This window comes from Castor canadensis, chromosome 16 (genome assembly GCF_047511655.1).
Source record: "Castor canadensis chromosome 16, mCasCan1.hap1v2, whole genome shotgun sequence".
Classification (NCBI taxonomy): domain Eukaryota; kingdom Metazoa; phylum Chordata; class Mammalia; order Rodentia; family Castoridae; genus Castor; species Castor canadensis.
In genome coordinates this window covers 86617272-86635582 of record NC_133401.1, presented here as the reverse complement: position 1 = coordinate 86635582, position 18311 = coordinate 86617272, and the positions used below count along the sequence as shown (strand labels likewise).

The window sequence follows — 18311 nt, the reverse complement described above, 5'->3', positions numbered from 1 at the left end:
CTGCTTGCTAGCTGTGTGGCCTTAGACAGGTTTCTTAACCTCTTTGTGCCTTGTCCGCATATGGTAAATGGTACTTTTTTCCCAGGATTGTTGTGAGCATTAAAGGAATGAACCAAAAGTGCCTGGCAGGGTCCTGGCACAGAGTGGGAGCATTTGATATTTCTGATGATGTTTCTGTTACCGCAGCATCTGTTCCAACCCACCCACTGGAAATCTCACTACCACTGAGATAATTTTTAAGGACTTTGTAAATCCTTACTGTTACTATTGCATCTGTAATAGAGTTGTATTTCTGCACTCTGACATGGTTGACAACATAGGAAGCCCCTTTCCACTATTCCCTAAGAGTGATAGCATCCCCCAAGGGGCATGTGCTGTGTGCTCAGCTGTCCAGACTCCTGGCTATGTCTGTCTGTTCCCTTTACCATTTCCTGACGAGCATTTTCTGCTTTCAGTCTGTGGCGTGGGGAGACAGGAGTCTGTAGGCCAGGCTCAGTGCAAAATGAGGGCGAGTTCCTGTGTGTAGCCTGTGCTCCCCTGCACCCTGTTCCCAGGCCTTCCACTCCACAGATATGTGGAGACACTGGTGCCCAGGGCTCTTATCAGGTAAAGGGAGAAAACTAGAGGAATTCTTCCCTTCTGAGGCCATGTCCCTGGGTTGGCTTGGATTCCATTCATTCTCTGTTTACTGATGGAATACTTATGTCAATACACAGCAAGTACTGACTCATTGCTCTTGCCCTACTTCTTTCCCGTACAGAGAGCACATTGGGAAAAAGAAAACTGGTAAGAATATTTCCATTTTCTTCTTTTCACTCAGTGTTTAGACTCCTCCGACCAAGAACCTGCTTGGGTGCTGGGCTCCACAGTGGGGTAACTGGTGTGGATGGGTGGGTGGGTGGATGGATGAATGGATGGAGGGGTGGATGGGTAAATGGGTGGATGGATGGGTGGGTGCATGGATGGATGGATGGGTGGATGGATGCGTGGATAGATGGGTGGATGGGTGGGTGGGTGGATGGATGGATGGGTAGATGGATGAATGGATGGATGGGTGGGTGGATGGATGGATGGATGGATGGATGGATGGATGGGTGGGTGGATGGATGGATTGATGGATCACTGAATCAATGGGTAGATGAGTGGGTTGATAACTGATTGAATGGACTCATAGATGGACAGATGGATGCATGGATGGATGGGTAGATGGATGGATGGGTGGGTGGATGGGTGGATGGATGGGTGGGTGGGTGGATGGGTGGATGGATGGGTGGGTGGGTGGGTGGATGGATGGATGGGTAGATGGATGGATGGATGGATGGATGGATGGATGGGTAGATGGATGGGTGGGTGGATGGATGGATGGAGGGGGGGTGGGTGGATGGATGGATGGGTAGGTGGGTGGATGGATGGATGGATGGGTGGGTGGGTGGGTGGATGAATGGGTGGGTGGGTGGATGGATGGATGGATGGGTGGGTGGGTGGATGGGTGGGTGGGTGGGTGGGTGGATGGGTGGGTGGATTGATGGATCACTGAATCAATGGGTAGATGAGTGGGTTGATAACTGATTGAACGGATGCATAGATGGACAGATGGATGCATGCATGGATGGATGGGTAGATGGGAGGGTTGATGACTGATTGATACCCCACCCTATTTCCCAAGAGAATGATTTGAGGTTGTTTCATTGTATATCAAAATTTACAAAGTGTGTAAGATTTGATGTCTTTCCCTGAAAGTGCCCTCATAGAGTAGGGAGACAGACATCTTCCTAACCATGCCTTGTTCTACTTTGTACAAAGTAATATGGGATTTCAGCACCCAGAGCATTCTGCTCAGGTGCTAGGTCAGAGGGGAGGTTGGTCATGTAGAGCGAGCGGAAGTTTTCCAGATAACAAAGGAAGGGCATGCTGGGGTGACAGGACAGCACTGGGAGGCAGGAATAATAGAAGATTTGGACCCAACCTACTTGACAGCCTCAGCACCAGCCTGGCCTCTGCTCCCCTAGCCGGACGGTGCTGTGGGCAGTGATTGTGCGTGTCAAGCAGGTACCGTGCTCATTTCCTCTCTCCTGACAGGAAGCTCGTTCTTCCTAACAGTCTTTCCACTTCCTGGATGATGTAACTCTTCCAGCAGAAGCAGTCACAGAAAAGGGAAGTGCACAGAGCAGTGCACAGGCCTAGGCTATGTGGAAGTCAGATCAACGGCAGCCCAACCGTTTCATCCCTACAGCTGCAAAGGCCCAACCAGATCTTTAGCCAGTGTGGTCTCCAGAGCTTCCAGGATTCTAGCCTCTTCCTTTTTTCCACATGTAGCAGCACCCACAAAGTAAGGGGCATGATTGTGATACTTCCATCCATACAAATAATGCAGAACTCTAACTTCTTTACCTTCCTGGGACTACAGGAAGTTTGAAGGGGTCGATGAGGGTGGGGTGCAGGGTGTGGGACAAGCAGAGATCCAGAAGTGAAAACTGGGTATGACAATAGTAATCGGGGCTGGGGATGTAGCTCAGTGGTAAAGTGCTTGCCGAGTGCACAAGAGGCCAAGGATTCGAACCCCGGCCCTGGAAATGCTAATAGCACCAGTAATCTGTGGATGGGATTGTTAAAGGATTAATGAAGCACCTGGCGTGTTGAAATAGTTGCATGGCGCTAGTTTTATTACTAAAGCACACCATGTCTGTCACCAGCATCAGGAGCAGTTCCAATTCAACAGCTCTGGTCCCCTCATTGCCTCCTGGGGACAGGGTCTGTGGTCAGCCCTGCAGGCATCAGGGCCATTTGTGGAGCAAAGCAAGCAGAGGAGCTGGACCTCCACGCCTTGAGGTACAGCATCTGGAGTTAACGCTGGCGTTTGCTCCAACAGCCCATGTGCATTTCTGGTTTAGTAGGCACTGGCCAGAGCCATGGTACCCTGCTGAAGCTGCAAATAGTTCTGAGTCCTGGGATAATTACATGTTTCTTAGGAAAGCGCAGAGGGGAGCTGCCACTCTTGGACTGGTCACAGGGTTTCTGGCTTCGAGTACAGAGAAGCCACTGGAAGAAGCTGGAGGGAGGGAGGAAGAAAGGGAAGAGACAGCTCTGCTTTCGAAAACAGAAGTGTCTGGTCGGAACGGGCTTGATGAGGGGACTTGTCTGGAAAAGGGAGAAGCAGCTCTAATTTGTGGTGACCACTGTTGACATCATTCACCTGCAATGATGGGGCAGGGTTATTTATAGCTCAGCCACGGATGTGACCTCTTTCTTCATTCAGACTAAGAACCCACGCTGGGCTTAGCCTTATTTTTATCTGACCTTTAGACACTGCTTGATTTTACAGCCACCCTTCTTGATTGGATTTTGAAGCATTTAAGGTTAATACCTTAACTCCTGAGATTTCTGTGCCAGAATCTGAATTGAAGGAGGCTTGTCTGTCCTCAGCATTGCCTGGCCCGGACTGGATGGCTGGTCTTGCAGACTTGGCTAATGTGGTCTCAAATTCTGCTCATCTTGCAGGAAAAATTTCTCACCACAATTTAACAGGATATCTGACTACTTAAGGAGCATCTGTCTTATGGGTTTTCTACCCTTTGCTTACCAAAGTATTCCCTTATTTATAGACTCTTTCAGCAAGCGTGGCAGTATAGTAAATTTCTAGAAGGAAAATCCCACTTTGCTGTTTACTCATCATTTTCAAAATTCAAGACATGTCATCATGAAGGAAAATACCCAAATGCATAGCTTCCGTAACGGGTAGGAGAACATGCTACTTGAGAATACTTGTTAGCGCTTAATGGTAAAAACAGCTCTTCCACTGCCAATTTCCTTCCTTCTCCTATCTGTCCTTCTGGGTCACATGGCATTCCTTGCCCAGGAACCCTTTGATTTCACACTTGGCAACTCCTAGAACTTTACTGCCTGCCTCAACTTTAGGTACCGCAATTGGAATGCACCATAGGGCTTGGCTGCAGTGTCACACCCCGCCAACAGGAGTCTTCACGTGGCGCCTACAGAGCCTGAAGCCTAAATTGAGGCTCCCGTCAGACCAAATGAAATCAGTTTTGATAAACTGAATGTGCTCTGAGGAGCGAAGGCAACTTGTTCTGCAAGAAGTGGTACTGACTGGCCAACTGCACCAGTCCGCGGGGACCAGTCCATGACTCCCAAGGAGGATATTTGAAAAATAAAAAGGCCCAGGTCACAGGAAATCAGGTGGGCAGCTGAGCCACTCACACCTCCCCGCCACCCCCATCCCAACCCAGAGAGGACCAGCTCTTTAGCGACTTGGAAGAATTTTTTTTTTAAAAATTAAAGTTCCAGCCAGCACATCCAACTACTGGGAACCAGGCAGGATTGTCACTCAGCCTCTTGTGCCATTTTTTTTTTAAAGTAGTGTTGAAAGCAACTCTGTGTTCTTGGCTCTGAACCACTTTATGGCCAGGAACTGCAGTGGAAAAGCCCCAGAGCCCTGTGCCAGGCCCTAACCCTGCCACCAGCCCTCCTCAGGTCCTGGCTTTGTCTCGCAATTCTCTGGTGCTGCCACTGTTTGGAATTTTCCAAATTCCCTTGGCTGATGGGCTAGGAGAGTCAATGCAGCAATGGGCAGACCAGTCCATTCATCAACGGTCAAGTGTTAAAGCAGGGTGGTGGCACTTGAACTTTCTGGATAGAGTGGCCTGCCTGAGCTGGGTCCTCACATGACCCAAGGTGCTGTTCCCACTTAATGGAGGAGGAGGTATGACCTTCGGTTGCCTGCACGATGGACGGGCCTGTGGATAGCTGTCAGCAGTAGGCTCTCGAAGGAGGAGGCCAGGATCCTTGGGTATAGCTGCTAGGGTTTCCAGATGACTCCGTCTGTTATTCATTCACTGTGCAGACAGCTACCAGGTGCTAAGTGAACAAGACAAGCACACAACAATATTCATTCCACCTACTATGTGCCAGGCAGTGCCCTGGGTTGCCAGGGAATGAATGCAAAGGCAAACACAAGGTGGGAGGTGTTGTCGACAGTCTTGGAGAAAAGACAGCTGTCTAAACAAACTGAAGTGTGAAGGAGGTATTTCATCCCCCAAGGCCAGAAGTCCTGTAGAACTCAGTGTTCAAATCTCCACTCTGACATTTACCATTCGTTGAGTCTTAGTAGACGCCATCTATGGTCCCAGCCAGGTTGTAAATATTCTGCAGTTGGCCAGCAGCATGGAGTCTCTGTCACCATTATTATTACCCATCTTCCTCCCAGTCTCCATCTCCATCATAACTTTTTAAAAAGATAACATTCTTACTCGCCTTGCTCACAGCCAGTCTATGGCCTGTGAGCCTTTAGGCCAGCAGTGGTGAAGAGACAGAGTCCCTGGCCTCAAGCAAGAACAGAAAAATAGGCAACGAGAAAGCCTTTGTACACACAGAACCGACCATTTAAGGGACAAAGCTCTGTGGCAAAGAGTGTGCTGGGCGCGGCCGGACCACGGCCGAGGTGTCACTGTAAGATGCCTCTTGGGCAAGAGCTGGAGAGAGGGAGGGAAGTCATGGCTCAGCCGGCTGGAGGAAAGTCCCAATTAGGGAGGGATGGGGCAAATGTAAAGTCCCCTGGGGACACACATGCTTTGTGTACATGAGTGGTAAGGAGACGCCTCCTCAATGGAGCATATGTAGCCTAAGTGTGTAGGTGGATGAGGTTAGACTACAGGTAGAAGAAAATCCAAAATGATTCTGGCTTAAACAATGTAAGCCAGAAAGATAGCCCAAGAGTGGCACAGCATTGGTGGAAGCAGGGACCAGGATCCCGTGTCACTGCTCTGCCATACATGACCAGTGTTCCCAAGGTCACCTTATGACCCAAGATGGCTGTGCAGCACCAGCCATCACATCCTCACATCCACATTTGGGCCAGCAGTAATGAGTAAAGGGTGAAGTAGGGCGAACCTTCTGCTATAAATGCCTACACAGCACTTCCAGTTGTATCCCGTTGACCAAAGGTGAGTCACATGATGACTCCCAACTGTAAAGGGGCCTTTTTCCATGTGGCTGTTTGGCCTGACAAAAATCAGGAGTCCTACAGAAGGGAAAAAAAAGCCAGTGGGGGATACATAGCCATCTGTGTCACTTTGGGGACAGAGCAGGATGCAGTCTAATACACTGCCAGAGGCAGGTGAGGCAGGGCCTATGGGCCAACGGGGCTGTTCTTGAGTGAGGTGAGGGTCACAGTGGGACCTGGCCTTGCTGTTGTATCATGAAGGACCTGAAGGGGGAAAGGTGGCAGCAGGGAACCAGAGAGGAGCCTAAGAACAGGTGGCTCCCATTAGAACGAGGAGGCATGTCCCAGGCAGAGAAGGCTTTCACAGCCACCCTGCAGGGTTTCCAGGTGCCCCAGGGCTGAGGTAGCCAAGGACAAGGGCAGAAAGCAAGCACAATACCTGTGTTACTTTTCCTTCACCGTGACCAAATACCTGACGGAAACAGTTTGAGAGAGGAAGGATTTATTTTGTTCATGGTTTCAGAGGTTTTGGTCCTTTTGTGGTGGAGAGGGCATGGCAGAGCAGAGAAGTCCACCTCATGGTGGACAGGAAGCAGAGCAATACAGGAAGGGACCAAGGCAAGGGAGTGCTTCTAGTGACCCTCTTCCTCCAGCTAGGCCCCACTGCCTACCTTTTTCTACCTCCCTGTAACACGTCATACTATGAATCCACCAAGAGATCAGTCCCTCAGGAGCTAACATCTCTGGAAACACCCTCACCAGTGCACCTGGGGTGTGCATTACGAATCTAGGCTTCTCTCAATCCTAGTGCCAGGCCCCTGCTCCAGAGGCCAGGCTGGTGTGGGTAGATGGTCAGCTTGAGGCCAGAAGCAAGCTGGCACTGGAGCCTGATCTGAGGGGCGGTGGTGGATGAGAAGAGGGCTGGCATAGCACAATGGCCCTTGAGAGGTGCAAAGAAAGAAGGCTCAGCTTGGCCAGACCTGAGGTGGTCCCGGGGACCCACAGAGAAGGAAAGCCCCACTCATACCCTCCTTGCTGGAGCACCTTGGAACCAGGTGAAGAGACTGGCTTTGTCAGTCATCAGTGTGTGAAGCAAGGCAAGTGCCTCACTAGCTTGAGCCTGCTTTCTGTTTCACTCTAAGCAGCCTGGGAGGCATTGCTCAAGCTGCCTCCTGTCCAGCCTTCTCTGCCCTCCATCCCCCCTCCCTCCCCTTGCTCACTCTTCTCGGACTTTCCACCCAGGTGCAAGTGGCAGGGTTGTCCCCATTCAGAAGCCTTCCTCCCTTACCACCAATAAGGAAGGCAAATGGGCACAAAACCTAGAGTGGTGCCCTTCACCCAGCCAGAGTGCCCCCTTCGGGTTTTCCATTGGAGCTTCAAGCCGCACAGGGCTAACAAGGGACCTTTGTGCTGAAGCTGGTATGCTGGTGAGGACTTAGCAACCAGCTCCCTACAGAATAGCCCTGCTTTGCCACCTCTGCCAGTTTTCCTGACGAGATTGGGGGAGGCCAATCTCAAGCAACCTGCTCCAGCAGGGTTGGAAAGACATGCACTAATCAGCTCAAGAAGACGGCTCTCACATCCCACCCCACTACTAGGTGGGATTTCCTGGTTGTATTGATTTATAGAAACCAGAGGAAGAAATATTTCAAATCAAAACTTTTCAAATAACCAGGGCCCTGTGGTCACAAGTGACAGGTTACCCTCCCACCTCACTCAGCCTGCTGCTTTAAAAGTCACTCAGCTGTCCCCTTCTCTTTGGAGTCCCTGAACACAGATATCCCTTTAGTTTAAATCACCTGTGTTCTGTGATATCTTTCCAGGTGCTCTTGGGTCGGTCTTAAGTGTTAGCCAGAGCTGCACAAGTCCAGGGGATGCTGTCCACACTGTGTGCTGTAGAAACAGTGTCCCCGAAGCACCTCCCATGTATCCTCTTCCACCACCACTGCCTTGGTCCAAAGCCACTGTCACCTCTTCCCTAGCACCATGGCCTTTATCTGGTCCATCTTCTTCATTGTCATCTGCTGCTCCATTCACACGGCAACTGACCTGGCTTCTTTTTGTGTTTGTTTTCCTTTTTTGCAGTACTGGGGTTTGAACTCAGAGCCTGCACCTTGAGCCACTCCACCAGCCCTTTTTTGTGATGGTTTTTTGAAGATAGGATCTCGTGAACTATTTGCCTGAGCTGGCTTTGAACTGTGATCTTCCTCATCTCTGCCTCTTGAGTCACTTGTATTATAGGTGTGAGCGCTGGCGCCTGGCTGGCCTTTTTTAAAATACAAGTCTCATCATAGTATTCCTTTCTTACAGTGACTTCCTACTTCAAGGTTAAAGACTCCAAACATCTTAGGTTGTCCCTGAAGGCTCTGCCCGATGGGACCTGTGGTTCTGCCTGGGACTACTCTTTCCTCACTACTGGGGTTCAGCCACCTGGCCTCCTTCCTGCTCTGAAGACTCTAGCAGAGTTGGCCTGCCTGGTGTTCACCCCTTCCCAGACTCTCCCTTCGACTTCTGCTTCCTGTAACTCCTTAGGGAGGTCTTACCATTTAATCTGGCATTGCCAGTCCTGCTCAGTGTCTTTCCTGGGTGTTTCCAGCAATTCATTTATCACAAACTGATATTTAAGTAACTTGACATACCTACTGATCACACACACACGTGTGTGTGTATGTCTGTCTCCCCAACTAGGTTGAGTTACTTGAGGCCAAGAGCCATGTCTGTTTCATCCACTTTGCACAGATGGCGCACAGCAGAGTGTGTGGAACTTCTGGTGACTTCACAAGTCCATAGATGAGTGATTTGGACAAGTGACGAATGCATGCTTAGTTGGGTGGATGATGGTGGATGAATGGATACAAGTGAATGAGTGTATCAGTCCATGTCTGATGCTATAACAGAATGCCACAGATGGGGAAACTTATAAAGAAAGGGATTTCTTCTCATAGTTTGGATGCTGGGAAGTCTAGCACCAAGATCCTGGCACCTGGTGGAGGGCTTCTTGCTGCAGTATAATACACAGGAGGTGTCACACAGCGAGAGAGTTTGCTCTGATGACAGATCCACTCCCTCAGTGACTAACCTGGTCCTGAAATATGGCCTCAGTCCATCTGAGTTACCTCTTACAGGCCTATCTCCCAAATGCTATCATAGGGCCCATTAAATTTCTGCACGAGTTTTGGAGAGGACATTCAAGCCTTTCCAATGCTTTTTCCCCTAGGCTGCCAGCTTCTTCAGCACAGGCACCCCGTCTTAGTCAATCCAGAACCCCAGTACTCACACAGAATGGGCACTTGGCAAATGTTGGGGACTGAGTGAGCAAATAAATGAAAGAATGCATGAATGGGGTCTCCCTGACTCATCCTCCTGCCCAGCTCCTGCTCCTCCACGCATGGGTTGCAGGTGACCAGTGTGACATCTGACTGGGTTTGTTGTCCACAGGGGGTGACCTGACCTCAGTGGACCCTATGGTCTTGGAACAGTATGTGGTGGTAGCAGAGTACCAGAAGCAGGAGAGCTCAGAGATCAGCCTTAGCGTGGGGCAGGTGGTAGACATCATTGAGAAGAATGAATCAGGTAAGACCTGGACCACCCGCCTGCCCCCACTGTCCCCAAGCCCCTCAGACAGAAGCAATGGAAACTCAGAAAGAAATAAGCAATCCCACCTGACCGGTCTCCCCAGATCCAGTGACAGTCCCCCCTTCTCATTTGACACAAAACTCAGATCCACTTGATCACAGCTCACTAGTGTCCTGTTGAATCAGATGTCCCAGTTTGTCCTGAGACTCACCTGCCATAAACCTTCCCTCTGGTTTTCAATCACCTGGAGACAAAGTGAGGTGTTCTGCTGGAAATGTGCTGGTTGGTTTCCCCTCGCTAGCCATGATGTTACTGAGCCGGGTGTGCTGGTCACGCCCAGCACTCAGGAGGCTGAGACAGGAGGACTGTGGTTTGAGACCAGCCTGGCCACGTAGTGAGACTCCAGAAGCTCTGGGCTGAGGCTGGGAGGTGGGGTGGGACAGACACCCACCTGTCTCCTCTGCCCCTGCCGTCCCAGGCACCGCGTGCTGATAGGGGATTGTGGACTGAAGCACATAGTGTAGGGTCCACCAGAACTCATATTGCACAGTGGGCCAAGTCACTTTGTTTCTCTGACCATTGATTTTCTCATCTACAAGAGACAGAAAACTGCTCCACAGAGCCATTGAAGGGTTACGTGACACACTGTACAGAGAGTGCCTAACCCCAAGCTTGCACACAGTAGGTGCTTCACAAAGTGGTTTTCTTCCCTCCTGTCTTCCTCAGCCATCGAGCAGTGATGCACAGAAGGCGAAAGGCAGGGAGCAGGGATCCTGAGGCTTCTCTCTCTGCTGCTGGGTTCCCGTGGCTAAAAAATGCCATTGGTTAGTCACGTCACTAGGGCCAAGCTCTGTGATACCCCAATGGCTAGTTAAGGTCCAGAGAACAGGAGAGACGATGTTTCCAGCTTCCTGTGAGTCACGTTACCATTAGTCACATCAGCCACGCGACCAGCATTAGCCAACCAGATGTTAGCTACGCAATCTAGGAATAGCCCCACTTCCATAAATCCAGGAAAAACAATGTTTCTGGCATCCTCTGGGTTGAGTCCTGCATTGAGCAAGCCTCGTTCATTATGCAGCTAGAAATCCAGCTCAGGATCCCCTACTAGACACTTGTGACACAGGTCTCTCCTGTGACCACAAACTGTGGGGTTTCTCCCCACCAGGAAGAAGCTCTCCGGAGCCCACCCTCTGGCTGTTTTTGGAAACTTCTTGGCATAGGCATGATTAAATCAGGGACAGTGGTGTAGACTGTGACTGATAAAAGGTCTGAGCTAATCTAATATAGTTGGGAAAACTCAGGAGGCCTGTCTGTCCAGATTCTTCTTGGCCTCTCTTATAGGCTTTCTTCCTCTGCATGTGGACAGAACCTCCACCACAATAGGGGTCTTATTTCTTCTGCTTAAGGGACCCAGAGAATTTAATTTCTTTATGAACACTAGCTCCAAGGCAGGAAAGCTTATGATATATTTTTAGTATCTGTGGCCGGAGGAAAAGGAGCAGGGGAAAGTCAGACAAAGACTTGCTTTCTGAGTCCTGCTTCTGAATCCTAGAGCCCAGCATTGCTCTAGCCACTTGGGAAGTAACAAGGGCTAGTAATAGGAATAATGAGCCAGGAACCACGGTGAAACCCGAACACATATGTCATCACACATCACCCACTTCTGATCTGAAGAAACAGGAGTCCACATGATAGTCACCTATCCCAGGTCTCTCTGGTGGCAATTGTGTGATACACTACGGGATGTTAAGGCAGCACCCACTCTGCAGGCCACCAGTCTGAGTGCAGCCTGGGAGAAGGAGCAGTGGTCAGGATGTGGTAATGGGCTGACCATGGGACAGCCAAAAAAAAGTTGATGTTCAAGTCCTCAATAGCCAACAAACTGGTAACATTTATTTTTAATTATACTGTCCCTTGGAATCTGAGGAGATTGGTTCTGGGAACACTTTTGGACACCAAAACCCACAGATTAAGTCTCTTATATGAAAAGGTAGTGTTTCTGCACACAGCCTACACACCTCCTCCTGTACTTTAAATCACCTCCAGATAGTTTACAACACCTCACATGGTGTAAGTGTTGTTAAACTCCTGCATAGACGGTAACTGAAAGGGTACTTGGTGCAGGTGAGGCTCTTTCCACACTCTTGCCACTTGGTGGTTTGTTGCATCTGCAAATGTGGAACCCGTGATCCAGCAGTATTACAGGCGCTGGGAATTAGGAGATGGACTTCTTGGGGGTCGTTACACTGCCTCCCCAGAACCACGCCAGCCCTTCGCGTCAGATCATGTGGTCTGGGTGTGAGGCTGCCGAAGCTGAAGCCTCTTGATGTGCACACCGCAAAGTGTATCTCAAAGGCCAGGGCCTTTGGAATCTTCAGTCTGGTCACTTCTTTGTACCTCAGTCGTCTTCTGTGCAGTGGGGCGATCATAGGAAGGCTGTGTAGGGTAAACATGGAGCATGAAGAGCACATCACACATCTTAACCATGGTGAGTGCCCTTTATTCTCATCATTAGGACAGTCTTTCCCTCTGATCCAGCCCAGGAAAGTTTCTGTCAGCCTGTTTTTAGCAGTTAGCCGCTACGATACACAACTCATGAGTAAGGGAGTTGAGACAGTGCACACGGGAGGATCGCAGAGGTTATGTGCGGGCACACCACTTCTTGTAAGGAACTTGAGCCCTGTGGGTTTTGGTACCCCCGGCGCAATCCTGGAACCCCTCCCCAATACCAAGGGATGGCTGTATTCTTCTCCTCTCACATTCGGTCCCGCTAACACTCTGCACTCTCATTCCCGCAGGCTGGTGGTTTGTGAGCACTGCAGAAGAGCAAGGCTGGGTCCCTGCCACCTGCCTGGAGGGGCAAGATGGCGTGCAGGACGAGTTTTCCTTCCAGCCTGAGGAAGGTAGGAGGAGCTCCGCTCCACTCGCAGTGGTACCCAGACCACTGTCACCAGGTGCACTGGCCTCTCGCCTTCCCGAGAGCCTCTTCCCTTCCCACAGCCTCTGTCCCCAGGACCGGCAGCTTGATGGCTCAGGCCTGTGAATGAGAAGTGTCTTCGTCTAAGAGAGGAAATGAGATCATGGGACTTTTTTTTTTCTTAGTTAATTGAAGTCCTACGTGCAGAGAACCTAGAAAAACAAATAGCCAAGAGGACTTACCAGATGAGCTGTGCTTTGCAAGGCTTAAGTGTTCGGACTTTCAGTGAACAGTTTTGCAAAAGCACAGAACCACTTTCAGAATGTACACACCAGAAAAGAGGGCAAGGGGAAGGGGGTGTTCCTAAGCTCAAAGATTAGCAGGAAGGTTGTGTTTTTGCATTTGGGTGAATTTCAGCCAACACCCCTCAGAGTTGGTCTGCTCTGCTTTGAGGGCCCTAGGGGCCAGGATAATGGGTCACCACAAGAACCAGTTCAGCAAGGTGCCCTTCATGGAAACCAGAGCCCCTTGGACAGACAGTTCATGACGACCACAATGCTCCCTCTGAGGGAAATGATTATAGTCTCCTTTCACAGGTGGGGAACAGGCTCAAAAAGTAGAGGCTTGCCCAGGGCCACACAGCTAGGATCTGGAAATGTCTCTTCCCTCTGCCATGAGAGTTTCTCTTATTGTCACTTTCTAATCATACTAGGAATAGATCTGCGTCTACTGCATGCCTCTTCACTTAAGTTCAAGGTTAATACTCAGACACTTGGGCTCAGAATTGACTCAGAAGTATCTCTCACCTATGGGGAACAGTGCTTTGCGCCCTTGACTCCAGCCCTGGGATGGCTCTGCTCTCACCTCTGTCTTCTGCCCTCCCCCCACATGCTGCCCGTCCAGACTCCTGGAGGTACTGGTCCCTGCCCCGGCCTGTGGGCCGCCGACGGACTCTGGGGGACTTGTATGCCATCAGCTGGCGACAAGGTGCCTGCCTCAGTTTCCTTCCCATTTGTGTCATGTATCTGCATGAATCCCTGCTCTGAGACTGCCCGTGCCTGCTGCATGTGGAAATGTGGTCTGGTCTTTTTGTGTGTGTGTAAGCTGAGGAGACACAGGTCCTTGTCAGCCTTGGGGCTCTGAGGTGTCCTGGATTAAAATATGACACCTGGGGCTTCTGTAATGCTAAGCCAGCAGCCTGTCCCTTTCATCAGGCTCACTTAAGTCACAAGGCAAAGAACCCCACATCGACCAGGTTAAGCAAAAAGGGAGGTGTGTTGACTTGTACCACTGAAACGCCAGGGTAGGCCTGGCTTTAAGTGTGGGTGACAGGGTCTTGAAGCAGTCATTGGTACCTGGGACCTGTCTGGTCACCTCTCTCCTCCATGCTCTGCCTTGTTGGCACCACTCTCTCCTGGCGGCAGTGGTTTCAGGCACCTTTCAGGGACATCCACAGAGAAACAAATTCTCCTTCAACATAAACCCAAGCCTCATTCCATGATTCTCCTGGTGTGCACCATCCCTGAATGCATCATGATGGGCCAGTTTGCTGCAGTACTGTGACCAGGCCAGGGAGCCCAAGGGTTAACAAACTTGAGAGCAAGGTGGCTCATAGCTGTCATCCCAGCCACAAAGGAGGTGGAGGTAGAAGGACTTGGTCCAAGCCTGGCCTGGGCAAAAGTGTAAAACCCTATCTGAAAAATAACTGAAGCAAAAAATAGTAATAATAAAAGACCCAAAGGTGTAGCCCAAGTAGTAGAAGTTCTAGGTTCAAATCCCAGTACTGCTGAAAAGAAACAAAATGAATATAAAAATAATTATATGTTGTATGAGAAGATAATTTCTGGAATGGGTGGGGAGGGAATATTAACCTGAGCAAAGGGATGACAAGACCGGGTTGGAATGTTGCATCAGGTGGTTGACAGTGACCTTGAAGCATAGATTTGAGGAAGGGACGTGTGATACCAAGGGATTCAGAGGGACTGGGACCCGCCCCAGTCCTGTGTCCTATTGCTGCTTGCACAGGGTGATCCTGGGCTCTGTGGGATCCGGGGATGCACAGACATCACTGGAGGAAATCTGTCCTCGTCATCACCCAGATCAGTCAGCATCCCGGGACTCCTGGTGTACAGTTCTGACCCCAACACCCTTTGTTACCATAGAGGAGAAGTACACGGTGATCTACCCATACGCAGCTCGGGACCAGGATGAGATGAATCTGGAGAGAGGGGCCGTGGTGGAGGTCCTCCAGAAAAACCTGGAAGGCTGGTGGAAGATCAGGTACCTAGCACTGTGGCTGGATAGGTTTCAGGTCACACATGTCGCTTCACACATGTCGCTTCACACATGTCTGTAAGTGACTGCAGATGGGCAGTGTTTCTGACTGAGCCATGAGGCTGCTAGCTTCCCCGCCCCCAACTATATCCTTCCCTAAAGGGCATAGTAAGCAAAAGCCTCTCCAAACACAAAGAACCCCAGAGAGCAGAACCCTGTTAAGGACTGGGCTCCACCTCCAGGTGTCCTCAGATAACTAAGTAGAGGTGGCAGAGGTCCCAGGTGAGTCACTGCCTATCCTCACCCCACCACAACCAGCGTGGTACATGAACACCACATCTGTAGCAGCCACCCCAGGACATAGGCACCACGTCCACAGCAGCTACCCAGGACATAGGCACCACGTCCACTGAAACCACCCAGGGGAGAGGCACCACGTCTCCTGCAAGCATGGCAGGATTTGATGATTGAGGTGAGAGAGGCAAACAGAGCCAGATGGAAAGGCCCAGAGGGCCACACTGAGAGCATAGACATCATCAGAAGGCATCAGGCAGCATGCAGCCTCCAGCTCTAGTAGTAAGGACCCTGTGTCCCTGCCATGGGGACCTTAATGTGACTCTCAGTGGGAACATGGTTTCTTCCCATGGGCCCAGCAGACCAGTGTGACTAGTGCCCTTGCTCCTCCTCCCAGGTTCCAGGGAAAAGAAGGCTGGGCCCCCGCCTCCTACCTAAAGAAGAGCAGCGGGGAGCTCTTGCCACCTAAGCTGGGCCCTGGCTCATCCGCCCACTCAGGGGCTCTGGACCTGGATGGTGTTGGCCGGCAGCAGGTTACGGTGAGCAGGGAGAAGGAGTTGCTCAACAACCAGAGGGATGGCCGCTTTGAAGGCCGTGCAGTGCCCGATGGCGACATTAAGCAGAGTGAGTAACCCACCCCAGTTCCCGACAGCACCTGGCTACTGTGCCTGTTCTCAGGCTGGGTGCTTAGAGCCTCTCACATATTACCCTCTTCCTCACAACCCATCTACCTACCATCCTGCAGATAAAAAGACTCAGAAACCCAGGGGTGACTAGTCTCAACTGTTCGTGTTCACGTTCTCGTTCACACAGTGGGTTGCAGAGTCCAGTGGAGTGAGAGCGTTGCTTTCTCCCCTGACTGAGTTTGCTCATGCAGATCCAGCACCACTGCATGCCAAGAGTCTTCTAAATAATCCATTGCCTCCCCCTACAACCTTTGAGGAGCTTAATGCTTTCGTTTCACAGGTGAGGGGTCAGAGAGATGGGGTGGTGAGTCCAAGGCCACCCAGATGGTAACCTTGGGGTCAGGTCCTGAACCCAGGTGGCACCAGCTCTTGAGCCCAAATGGCACCTGGACTCCTCTACTCCTTCGTGTAGCCTCATGTGTGAGCCAGAGGAAGAAAAGTTGATCCCATGTTGGGTTTGCACTAACAGTAGGGCTTCACCCACTGTTAGCATTTCATACTCTAGCCTTTCACCACTGTTGTCTACTTCGTACCCAGGACTCTGGCCTCAAGCACAGAGCCCAAGATCCTGTCCTGGTTGTGTGGGCAAGGGTAATCTTTTAAGAAAGGACTTTCAGTTTCCCACAGAGATGAAGATATGCCCCTAGCTGGGCTCCTCCTAGCTGCTTTTGCCAGGTGACAGTAAACTTTTGAGTCTCTAGACATGTTTTCTTCTCTGCTTAGCTGCCCTCAGCACCGAATGCATCACAGGTGTGGTTACATGCCATGGTGGGGCTTCTGAGATTCTTAACTGACTGTCAAGAACATAGGAAGAGCCCCATTCACACAGAGGACCAAATGAAAACCTGAAGTCACGTCACTTTATTGAAAACCTGAAGTGCAGGTTCAGATGCTAAAATAAAGACCCTCTCCCCCATACACAGGCACACATATTCCCAGTAACAGTGGCCCAAACAAACTGCTTGTTTCATTTCCCCACAGTGGTGCGTGTGCATGTCCAGGGCTGGTGCAGTCCAGGGTCTTTTCCCACTGCCCCTGTCTTGTGTTGCTCTCATCCACCTATTCAGCATGGCTCACCACTGGTCCAGCCCATGGAAGACAGGCAGGGAGACATGGAGAACATGACTCAAGCTACACACGTTCCACTTTCTTCCATATCCCACTAGACTTAGCCATGTGCCAATACCTAGCTGCAAGGAAGTCTGGGAAATGTAGTCTTAATATGGGTGGCTAAGTCTCTTGGCTGAAACTCTGCTGCTATTTATTCTAATAGCAAGACAAGAAAGGTGGGTATTTGAGGGATTGCCTGTCTCTTCCATACCCTACCCAACAAAATACCCCTGTGTGGAAACCTGACAGCACCGTGGACCACTGCAGTTGTCCTCCTGACCCTGGGACTCAGAGCGAGGGCGACTCATCTCCAGAGTAAAACCCCTGAGGTCAGCCCAAGGGTGTTTGGTTCCACTTCTCCAGGTTCTGTTTAGTTCGGCTTGTTCTAGAGCACAGAACCAGAAGCAGTAATGTTTATGCGTGCCTGCCACGTGATAAGAGCTGCTGGGTTTTTGCCTCCATCTCTACCAGCACCCTGGGAGGCACGCCTTAGGTCAGCTCCACAGAAGCCTGTGGCTCACAGTCATGCAATCCATTTGTACTTCTCTGGAAGCCCACAAGCCTAGATCCATCCTGTGTAACTCTGAAGCCTCTGCTTTTCCCCCTTCCTGGGAAGCCTTCCAGTGCTCAAAGTCTCGGTCCCATCCCCTTTGGTTCCTGCATAGAAAAGATCCAGAGGCCCCATTGGTAGAGGGTCCTGAGCTAAGACTGAGAAGAGAATGGCCTAGCTCTTCCCGCAGAAAGGGTCACAGCTAACTCCTGTGCAGAACTTCTGCCAGTCTACAGGAGGGATCGACCTTCCCTGAGTCCACATCAGGGACTCCTATCTGTGAACTCCACATGTGAGTGAAATGAGTCTTGTTTCTCCATAGGATCACCAAAGATGAGGCAGAGACCCCCTCCTCGCCGGGATATGACCATCGTAAGTGCTCTATTGCTGGGGGGAGGCCAGCCTGACCTAAAGGCCAGCAGGAATGCCCACTGACCCCCATGGCCTCACCTTTTCTAGAGATGCTCTTTCCTGTCCACACAGCAGCCTTGCAAAGCAGGCTGTGTGAGTGCCGGTGCCATTAACAGGTGGGAAGACCGAGGTCCAGGCAGGTGAAAATCTGTGCCATGTTCTAGAGTGTGCTGTGTCAAGTCAGCCAGGGCCTGTGCTGCTTCCTGAACCCCCTTGTCCTAGATCAGTTTTCTCGGGTCAGGCATCTTGAGGCCCAGGCTTGCAGGAGGCACACATCTCATTTGTGGTGACATCTCAATGTTCTCCATTTTGTAATCTTCAGGGCACCCTTTTAACCATTACAGGTGGAGTGTCACTAACTCAAAAATCCAAGATCCAGTGGGCTCCAAAATCTGAAACTTTTTGAGTGCCAATATGGCACTGTAAGTGGAAAATTTCACACTAACTGCAGGTGACAGGTCACAGTCATAATGCAAATGCCCTAAAAATATTGACTAAAATCATCACCATTTATATATATATATATATATATAT

The 18311-nt window shown here is 50.6% G+C and overlaps 1 protein-coding gene across 2 annotated transcripts in view; it reads left to right on the top strand.

Moving 5' to 3' along the window:
* Positions 1–18311, top strand: part of Sh3pxd2b (SH3 and PX domains 2B) — an 84301-nt gene that overhangs the window by 51235 nt on the left and 14755 nt on the right. For both annotated transcript variants that reach the window (XM_020162292.2, XM_074057799.1), the window contains exons 6-11: positions 761–786; positions 9395–9529; positions 12334–12438; positions 14615–14732; positions 15418–15644; positions 17689–17738. In XM_020162292.2, coding sequence (XP_020017881.2) covers positions 761–786; positions 9395–9529; positions 12334–12438; positions 14615–14732; positions 15418–15644; positions 17689–17738 — 661 coding nt within the window. The remainder of the gene's footprint in view (positions 1–760; positions 787–9394; positions 9530–12333; positions 12439–14614; positions 14733–15417; positions 15645–17688; positions 17739–18311) is intronic.